At 43.1% G+C, this 10591-nt stretch overlaps 2 protein-coding genes across 2 annotated transcripts; one reads left to right on the top strand and one right to left on the bottom strand.

Moving 5' to 3' along the window:
- Window positions 1–5358: 5358 nt before the first annotated feature.
- Window positions 5359–6692, bottom strand: Bfra_009588 (putative plasma membrane snare protein; the record flags this gene model as incomplete). The annotated part of the gene is made up of 2 exons (XM_037339929.1): window positions 5359–5418; window positions 5472–6692. 2 exons carry the CDS (start codon window positions 6690–6692, stop codon window positions 5359–5361), a joined length of 1281 nt encoding a protein of 426 aa, XP_037189979.1.
- A 979-nt stretch (window positions 6693–7671) lies between these two features.
- Window positions 7672–10555, top strand: Bfra_009587 (putative gtp-binding protein; the record flags this gene model as incomplete). The annotated part of the gene is made up of 3 exons (XM_037339928.1): window positions 7672–8111; window positions 8246–8456; window positions 8519–10555. The coding sequence occupies 3 exons, from the start codon at window positions 7672–7674 to the stop codon at window positions 10553–10555; spliced, it is 2688 nt and encodes an 895-aa protein (XP_037189978.1).
- Between the last annotated feature and the right edge of the window lie 36 nt (window positions 10556–10591).

The raw sequence follows: 10591 nt of genomic DNA, 5'->3' as shown, positions 1-10591 counted from the left end.
CAAGATAACTTTCTTTTCAAGGTTCTTAATGCAAGGCAAAGGCAGTTGAAAGGGTAAAGGAGACAATGAGAGTAGGGTTTCTCCAAAATGAACAAGTAACGATTGAACCTTCCCAAGAGGAATAAAGATGCTGTTATGCAGGAGTTATTGTGTGGGACTTGAATGAAAGTCCACGAAACGAAGATTTGCAGATGGATCTGGAAATCGGAATATGAAAGGAGAAAGAATGAACACCTAGGTAGATGAGCTTGCCACTGATCGTTGTATGAAACCTTTATGAACGATGTATATTAGTAGAGTACGTACTATGTAGCATGATAGTATAGGTGTAGGTAGATGGATGGATTTCATTGAATCCTGATAAGGTCGGTAGGTAGACATGAGAGACCTGCTATGCATAAGCTAGAAGCTAGATCCTGGATACTTCACAGATACCTCGCAAACACTTCACGACTCATGGATTTCCAAGTACACAGAAGCATGTCTCACATCTGATCTGAATGTAGGCAAATATCCTTGTCGTCTTTCACGGCCATGGTGTAGTCTTTCACGGCCATGTTTGTTCAAGTAATATTCAAGGTCAAAAATTGGGCGATAGATGATAGATGATAGATAATAGATAATAGATACTACCTAGACACATGTGGAGTGAGAGTAGATATTCAGAACAAGGTATTGCTGATGGATCTACACTAGGAGACTAGCAGACTAGCAGACTAGCAGTCTAGCAGTCTAGCAGTCTAGCAGTCTAGCACTCTCTTCTAGTTGGATACTTGAACACCTAGGTAGCTTTATCGATAACGATAAGTAGACATCAGAGTCAACTGATATATAAATCTCTCTCTTGAAGGTATCTACTTGTGTTCTCTAATTATCACTATGTAACATTATATAGCTACATAACTATCCGTACTTATCGACTCAAACTTCTCATTCAATACCTGCCTCTTTACATATCTATCATCCATCTGTTATCTATTTTCTCCGTCCGGCATCCATCCGACCCTGGAGGATGATCTGGACTAAAATCATTTGTTGATAACAGACCCCACCCCACCACTATCTTGAGCGTGATATTCAATGGGTAGGTGGTAGGTAGGTAGGTATACAGATACTAATAATGAACAATTTGAAAAGAGACTGCGAGTTTTGTGGGAGTGAAGCAAAAGCATAAGCATTTGTTTCCAGTCAAGATCTTACCATTCATTGCTCACTAATGAAAGCTAGATCTTTCCCCCCAGAAAAACTCGGTCAATCCAAATGACAGTACAACAACGTCACTCGCTCACTCACTTGCAGGTGCTCGGTGATCCGAATAATTGCCCAACGTAAATCAAATCACTAGCACTGCAAATCAAGTGGTCTTAGGAACACTCCAAGGCTCAAGAGCTTTCCGGGCTAAAGCCAAGTTTTCGAATTACAAAGACCGTTGATTAACTTGTGGATATCTTCTCATACTCGCCGTTGTCTAGATATCTACTGGGTACCTATGATTGTACTCGAAAGACTAGTAGGTGTATACACTGAAGCACCACAATACTTATTTCTCTGTCCAAGCAGAGCCTCTTTTCAAAATCCCCTCTCATCTATCCGGAAAAAAACTGGTCATATGCGTTCTGACTATCGAGGAACAGGAAGGTTTCTGTTCCCTTTAATCCCTCCGACAAACGCATGCAACGTTCTCTCAAAGCGGAAAACATGAGAGAGAACAGCGGTGAAGTGGTGGAAAGGGCACTATAGCCGTGCCATTTATGTCTGTGAAGGATGGTCACGATATCAAATTTCGTGAGATCATCAAAATCGGCCCTGGCACTTTATCCTCATTATACTTTATCCAATCCACCGCTCATTCTTCTAGTATTGAAGTTGATTTGTCTCCACAAAGTAATCGGGCGATGGTACAACTTTTCAGATACGTAAAGTGACATCGAATACTTTCACCCGCTTTCGCCAAATAATCCCCCAAACAAAACAGTGGTAAACTCTCGTTCCTCTCAGGTCCGAGGTAATAAAGGGAAAGGTCTCACATAACTTCCAAGCTTTATGTCATCCACCTTTTTTTTTCCTTTTTCATACTCGGCTCAAGGTGTCTGGGCGACAGCAGCGCGCACTGCGCCATTTTTTGCACTTGTTCGTTCGGTAAGTATGATCTAAATGATTGCATCTACTTAACAACTGTACGAACAGCAGTCCAAGCTCGCTGTTGCAATCCTTTGGCTTGGTGGGGAACATGGATATTGCATACATGACTATCTACATACATCCACAATTATCAACAACATCCTAAGGAACCTGGACTATCAGAACTCTTGTACTCCTCCACAATCGGATCGTTGCGAAAATATGCATCCTCTCATACAAATTTGGTAAGCCCTCAAACTTCGAGCTTGCTGGTCATCAAGAAGGGATCAACCGATGTATTCAATATTAGCATACGCAAGAGCTCAGGTTCATGTCAATTCCCCTCAATAATAAGTGTTGGGTTTGTATACTAGGTAATATCGCCACCAGTATCAGCACCTAAATGCGAGACGCAAAATGCAACATCCCATTTTGTGAATTCCACCGCCGCACAATGCATATAGCACCTATAAGACTTCCCCATATGTCTGCCAATCAAGTTCGTATACCAGTCCAAGGTTGTTATGTACGAGTACAGTAAGTAGAGCGAGCCTTTTTTCTACCATTCAGCTCCTATCGACAATGGCGTACAAATCAAACAGCAACTGCAACAAATCCGTCGGGCACATTGCATTGCATTATTTCGCTTGCACCCATCATACATGATCCATTTTAAGGTTCAATGATACTCAAGGTCCCCGATATTTGCAAATCTACAGTAGGTACTCACACTATTGAGTGTAGAGCGGTATCCGGCCATCCACATTTCAAGCAACTTCGCCATAACCCCTCTTTCTTGGCTCACATGATTTTGGTCAGAAAATAATCCATGGTTCAACAATAAGGATTCTTACAATACGAATATTACCTACATCATCTTCGCCGACTCCACCGGACGATTACCAATTCACATTTTTCGGAAGGATTTCAGATCCTCGTGATCACAACCGATTCATATGGGTGCCCCTGCCTTGGGCAAATATCTAGAACACACTATCTTTCCTGGCGACGACCATCAGAACTAGTAATTTTCGTCGTTCCACACTACCAATTCTATGATAAGTATTTAGCGAAATGCTAGCCGTACGGGATTCATCAAACAGACAAGGTCCCCTTGAGATACTCTCTATCCATTACAATTAGACGATGTACTTGTCCTGTCCTAGTAAATTGGGATGTTCGATAACCGAGTGGATTAGAACTTCGAGTCACTATCTCTCATCCTCAATTCTCATCTCATATACTTTCTTTGTTCCATTACCTACCTAGGTATCTTTTGTGTTTTATGACTACAGCGATGATGTCTATACTTGTGTAGCTACGTGTTCCCTATCTCTTCGATGCCAATCAGATATGGTCATCTTCTCAAGTTCTGGGGTCGTTACACAGAAATCCAATATACAAACCTTCACCAAAATCTACAATTTATATCTTCAGATCAGCTACTTCCTCCCACATACGAATATAGACTCAGGAATATAAGGACAATTAGTTCACACTACCAGGAGACAAGCTTCACCTTGGGAGAAGGAGTAGTTGGGCACCAAGGCAATCACACTACCAGCGAATCTTCAACTTTTGATCTACGTTGCATTTACACAAGAGTATACAAGTTCTCACAACCACTACTCTGCCACATACGACCATAGACTGAAGAGAATTGGGCATCCCGTCCGCTCTGCCATACACAAGCTTCAGATCGGTGGATTAGTAGTTGGGTGGGTGACCACCAGCGAATCCCCACTGTTGTATGTTTTTAATTTTCCGCTCTTTTGCCATTCAGATCCTCCGAGAGCATTCCCGTTTTGGAGACCTTCTTTTTGTCTTTCTTTCGTTGTTTGAAATGTGTATGTCTGTTTATCCGTTGTTATTCCCCTCCCTCTCTCTCCTTTTATTTTTATTTGCCAAATACATATCAAGAGAGGCGAGATATAGAACAAGCAAATCTCCGAATTTCCCATTACCTACCTACCTCCCTACCTGCATGCTCCCAGCCTGGTACTTTATTCATCTCTGTGTTGGATGAGGATACGTATTGATGATTGTGAAAGTGTATACCTACTCATTCATTCTCTTTACAGCATCTACGAATCTCACTGAGGTCCCTCTACTCTCTATTCGATAAACACGCTTTTGGATACTCGATGATGGTTTTGTATCTACAGATGTGAAGGGATATAGATAGATAGATAGATAGATGTAAATAAAATAAAGTATAGTTTTACATACATTCACATATTCACATACCAGAACTATATCTCCATCCCCAAACCGCACTCTTCCGTTCCTTACATATCTCTCTCTGATGCTAAACTTACAATGCTATCCACACTACACAGTACATCGTACATACACCACACGAAAGTATACATCTAAGCCAGAGAATCCCAGATTGGGGTTTCGATTTTACGTGTGGATTGGATTGTATCGCTTATATCTATCTATCTCTTTTACACACACACACATACACACCTCCCTCTATATTAAGATGAAGATAGACAAACCGGAACACTCATGTCAGAATTTCAATACAGCCATCGAAAGAATAGACACCGACCTACCTACCTACCAACCAACCAAAACACTATCCGAACTCAAATCAACAAGCGGATTCCACTCTCTTCTCTCTTCTTTCTTCTCTACCATCCCTCGCTCTCCTTCCTCTGACTCAAGTCCCTAGACATGTTTTCTCAACATTCATTAGTATAGGCATAAATGTAAGATTACATCAATCACATAAAATGAAAAAATCCACTCAACTCTCTCTCTCACAACACAAAGGACACAAAAATACATCAAAGAAGCATGTACGTATCAATAGTATAAAAAAATTTAGTTTGAAAATTCGACGTCTATACATATCAACAACGTAGCAAACAAACAAGCAAACAAACAAACTAGGTATCCCACCCCTCAAAGATCTAGCGAGACCCATGTTTGCAACCGAAACTCCTGTATTGTAATATGATATGGTATGATATGATATGTTTCCACCCGGAAATATCACTAGCTAGGTATGCATGGCTGAACATTTGCGGAGTATTCGTCCATGATGCGGAATAGATTTGGGGTATTCAGATGCTTTTTTTTTTCTTTTCTTTCGAGAGATATATCATTACGGGTAGGATCGTGTGACGGAAACTACTAGCAATATGACGTGTGTACCAAGGTAAGGAAAGGTTATGGTGGATTTGAACCATTGCGCTATTAACAAGTCTATATGGGCGAAAAGGGAATTTAATGGATACGGTCCAATCTGGCTCTGTTCATAGCGATTTGATCGTCGACACGGTCGCTCTAAGATATAGTTAGCAATCATATTAGACAAATAGAAATGAACAATAACATACCTTGCCAATAATTCTTTCAATGTGTCTGTTCTGGTCATCGACTTCACGACCAGTAGCCTTCGCTAGTAAGTTCAATCTTCCAGCAGCATGACCAAGAGCATCCAAGTTGGAGTCGATCTCATTCTCCATTTCATCATCCTCAGAGTCTGCTTCGAATTGATATTTAGACCTCTCAGCAAGACTGGCCTTGGTTGCTGTTGCTCGGTATCCCACATCTCCTGGCTGAAGATCTCTGAAGTTTGCCTCCATTCTCTGAGAAGATGCGAAAGCTGCATTTCTGGTTTCCTCACGCTGATCACGTTCTGATCTATGTTTGTTGATAATATCATCATCTCGTTGAGCCTTTCTTGACTTTGCTGTGAAAGGGTTGGAAACATGGACGGCGAACATACTCTTGTTAAGAGTCTTCAATTCTTTTGCTTTCTCCTCCGCAATTCGGTTATGATTGGCAGCAAGATCCAAGTTCTTCTCGGTATTGTGGATACGTTCTCCTTGTGCACCTAGACGAGCCAAGGTAGCACGGCCAGTTTCTTCAGCTTGGGCCGCGATTCTCAATGCGTTTCGAGTAGATGAAACATCCTCTTGCTTCATGGCCCTAATTTGAGCCTTTGTCGCTTGAACATCTTCTTCTTCCTCTTCTTCGGCAGTAAGTTGTCTTTCTTCTCCATATGCACCATATCCACCTCCAGTTGATGGGCCAGCATCTGATTGAGCACCATATGGCGGAGGTGGTCGCTCAGAACCAGTAGCTGCCTTTTGTGCATATCTATCCTTTGCGCCACCAAACAATTCATTCTTGTTGTCTTCTGTCGTAGTTGTATCGTTACTGTTGGTTCGTCCTAAACCACCATAACCAGATGGACCATATTTTGATCCTGAGTTGGCGGCAGGACCATCGTATCTGTTTGCGCCATATCCACCACCATTTCCGAATTTCTCAGACCCATATCCACCACCATTTGGAGCTGGAGCTCGAGGACTAGGGCCACCCATTCCACCCCGAGGACCACCTGGCAAACCACCATTAGGGGCACCTGCAGCCCCTGGAGCAGTGTATTGTTGTCTGGCTGATTGGTATGGAGATTGAGTGGGTTGAGAGGGCATGTTCGCAAACTTGTTGTTATCTTGTGCGTAAGGGTCGGCTTGAGGTTGTGGGGTGGCGTAAGGGTTCGCTGCCGGAGCAGGAGAGGCGTTCTTGTCTTTTCGTGAAAATAGACCCATTGTGAGGATTCAAATGAGATGACAATTATTTGATGGTAAGGTAGATGTAACAGGAAAGTAGATAGGGAACGATGAGAATTGGAAGATGAAGTCTATTGTATTTGGCAAACAAAAAGAAAGGAGTTGAAATATTTAATTAAACTGGATCTGTGTTTATTCTTAAATGTTTGTGAAGTTGTAACAAAGGGTTGTCTTGAGAATATGGGTCGAAGATGCAAAAGAGTTTCAGGGTGTTAATCCGTGAACACGATGCCTGAAGATTGGTGGGGCTTAGCCTATGTGGAACCTCCGAGCCCCATTAGCCACACAATTAAGGTAATGAACCTGGTAAGTACAGTTTGCTAACCCAACCTTAGCTATAATTAAGATCTATAACAAGTGAGGATGATTGGAATGATGTGAGAGCCAATAATTGGATGTGAAACTAAATGGATTTCCCCCAGGCCAAAAACCAAAAACCAATGACCAAACGGTGTGTGACTGATAGATTATGACTGTTATCTGATAATACCTAGGTACAATTATTTAATATTCGGATTCCCTTCCTCTACCCTACATTATCCTACGTTGACACAAACAATTTACTATACCACACAAAGAGAAGTTACATCAAGATGACTTCTAACCCATCCGCATAACTGTTCTTTCAGTTCGAGACCTTTTTCCAACCAACTTTTATTTAATCCCTAGTTCCTGGAGCTATCCAGCAAACCAGCTATCTATTCACACAAACATCAAAATGGTTTTACGATTATTACGCCCTTTTCGAATACACAAACACCACATAACTATACAGTCTTCCTTGGCTATTGGGAAAATATCAATACGGCGACGGCAGTCTTTGCAGAAGCTACGGACTATTGAGTGAGAATTGGACAACTCGGAGTGGTGGCAATAATTCCTTTAACATTGACATTTGGATATTGAGCGGAGTGCTAGACAATCGAGCAGTGGCAACGACCAGAATTGATATCAGAAAATGGCATCCATTTTTACATATGAACCCGAACCCCCAAGGGTAGAATCACCATGGTTGTTGACTCCTACCAATTCTCCTAAACCACCTTCACCTCAGCCATATCCGAAATCTCTCGATAGCTCCCCTGGTTCGACTCACATTTCGGACTATGGAGTCACAAAACTGGAGGCAGAACCACAGGAAGGTCCCACAGAATACAAACTACATCTTTTGTTACGACCGAGGAGGACATATAGCACTTCAAGCACTGGCTCGATAATATCTGGCTCTCAACAGCACAAACAGCAACCCCTTAATCAGGAGAAAGCGAGCCCCATATTGGCACCATCCAATCAGAGTAAACAGAAACGTTTAGAGCAGCTCACAACTCAATTGCTGTGGCGCCTACAGCAGTCGTCTCCGTATCATGCATCATCTACAAGTGATCTTGTATTACCGAAGTGAGTGCATTACCCCATAGCGGTGATTGTGTGTTAGGCCGATGTGGCCCAATCTCAGATTAAAATAATCAAATTTGAGACATCCAATGAAATATATCTAATTGTGAAGTTGCGCTGATTTTGATATCCAACAGATTGCCTGGCAGCGCAACGAGCTTAGATGCCCCTTCAAGACCCGGGAAGCTGTTAGCTGGGCTTGAGGAAAGCCGTGGAGCACTGTATGAAATAGGTGTTTCCGATGATGGTACATTTGTCGGTCTGACGAGCGATGAATTAGACGAGAGTTTGACAAACCTACGGGCTATGGCAGCTAGTCTTGGATGTAATGTTGAGATTGTTCGAAAGGTAGTTGTTGGGGAATGTGAATGGCAAGAGACAGATGAGCCCCAAAGTCTCAAATTTCGCAGCGACTCAAGAAACAAAAACCATGGTTGGTCCCTGGAGACCAAGCGATATCAACAAATTTCCGGCACCGAGAGAAATTGTGGGTCGCTGAAGCCCTCATAACTCCAGATCTCAGTTCGAAACGAGCACAGTCAATAAGCTATGACGAAGCTCCTGTCATTCGTCAACATACTCCACAGCCTACGATTAATGAGGTTACTGAAGCCCCCGCTCTTCAACATGAGGATACAACTGAACAGCTGCGTATTACCCTTACTGGTCCCACTACATCTGGAAAATCAAGTCTTCTAGGTACTTTGTCTACCACAACGCTTGATAATGGTAGAGGTAAAAGCAGACTCAGTCTATTGAAACATCGTCACGAAATTGCTACAGGGATTACAAGTTCTGTGGCACAGGAGTTGATTGGTTATAAAGACTCACAGGTCATCAATTATGCTTCTGGCAATGTAACGTCATGGACAGATATACATGCCACAGCAGAAGATGGCCGGCTTCTATTTGTTTCTGACTCTGCTGGTCATCCAAGGTATCGCAGGACAACAGTTCGAGGCTTGGTTGGTTGGGCTCCCCATTGGACTGTTCTATGTGTCGCAGCAGATGACACTGGTTCGAGCGGTACCAGAAGTACTTCAACAACAGAGCTTCTTGGCACTGTTGGAGCAGGAACTGATCTTGCAAAAGCACATCTTGAACTTTGTTTGAAACTGGATAAACCTTTGGCTATTGTGATCACCAAGCTTGATCTGGCTTCAAGACCTCGTCTAAGCGAGACACTGTCGAAACTTCTATCTGCTATCAAAGCAACAGGGAGGACTCCTTCGATTCTTCCGCCAGATAATTCTAAAAATGTCATTGATGCTGATCTAACTAGTATACTACCTGAAGATACTAACACTGTTAGAAAAGTCATCAACACGATGGCAATGTCAGATCTCAGGTCCATTGTTCCTATCATTCTTACAAGTGCGGTCAAGGGAACCGGTATTCGTCAGCTCCATGCTCTTCTCCAAGCTTTGCCAATACCTACACCACCCACCCCGCACGATTATATTGGTATGGCACTCAATCCAGAGCAACCCTCATCTCTATTCCACATTGAAGATGTATTTGGGGTACCAGCTTCCTATGATGCTTTGGTCTGTAATAGTAATGGTATTGATGCGGGAACTGTAGTTGCCGGTCATCTTAGATTTGGTAGGCTATCAATTGGAGATAGTGTTGTCGTAGGCCCTTTCCCAGCAGATTCTGACGATGATGACTCCCCCCAGACTGGTCCCCGTTCTTCGCCCACCAGTCTAGGTACCTCACTCACGCATCCCTCAGCAACCGAACTTTCTAGGATAGCTTTACGAAACACGCCATCTGCCTCGGTTACCAAAGGCGAATGGCACAATGCACATATAGTCAGTATTCGCAATCTTCGCCTTCCAGTGCACACAATCGAAGCTGGTCAAGTCGGAACCATCGGCATCGTTCTCGACTTACCGACTCAAGAAGACTCAAATAGTCCTATGGAACGTTCTTCTCAAACTGCTCCTCGAATCCGCAAAGGGATGGTCATGGCGATACCCAGTAAACATATGATTCAAACTCATCACTCTCTTCAAGCTGCTAGTGGCTTCACTGCCTCCTTTGATGATGGTGACATTAATTCCATCACTCCAGGTACAGTTGTGGTAATATACATAGCCAGTGTCCGCGCCTCAGCTCGGGTCCTCAAATTAACCCCACATCTTCCTGCCAGAGACATGGGAGCAGAAGACGCAGATGACGTTTTTGGGCTGGGACTACTGGATGGCTGTGATGTAGCTGATTCCAACGGGAATTCAAAAGATGAGCCATTTGTTTTTGGCACTGATGGCATTACAGATGTCAGTTTTGAATTGTTGACATCTAGGGAATGGATAGAGTTGGGTAGTCAGGTTCTGGTCATGCCAGGGGGTGGTCATGGACTGTATTCCGGAAGCGAGAGGGGAGAGAAGGGAGTTGCTGGGTTGGAAGGCTTTGTAGGGAGAGTTGGGGAGGTTGTTGATTGATGTGCCTCTTGGGTTGATGAGTTTTGATTATTGGTT

The sequence above is a fragment of the Botrytis fragariae genome, assembly GCF_013461495.1.
Source record: "Botrytis fragariae strain BVB16 chromosome Unknown tig00000161, whole genome shotgun sequence".
NCBI classification, from domain to species: Eukaryota; Fungi; Ascomycota; class Leotiomycetes; order Helotiales; family Sclerotiniaceae; genus Botrytis; species Botrytis fragariae.
This window is presented reverse-complemented; position numbering and strand designations above follow the sequence as displayed.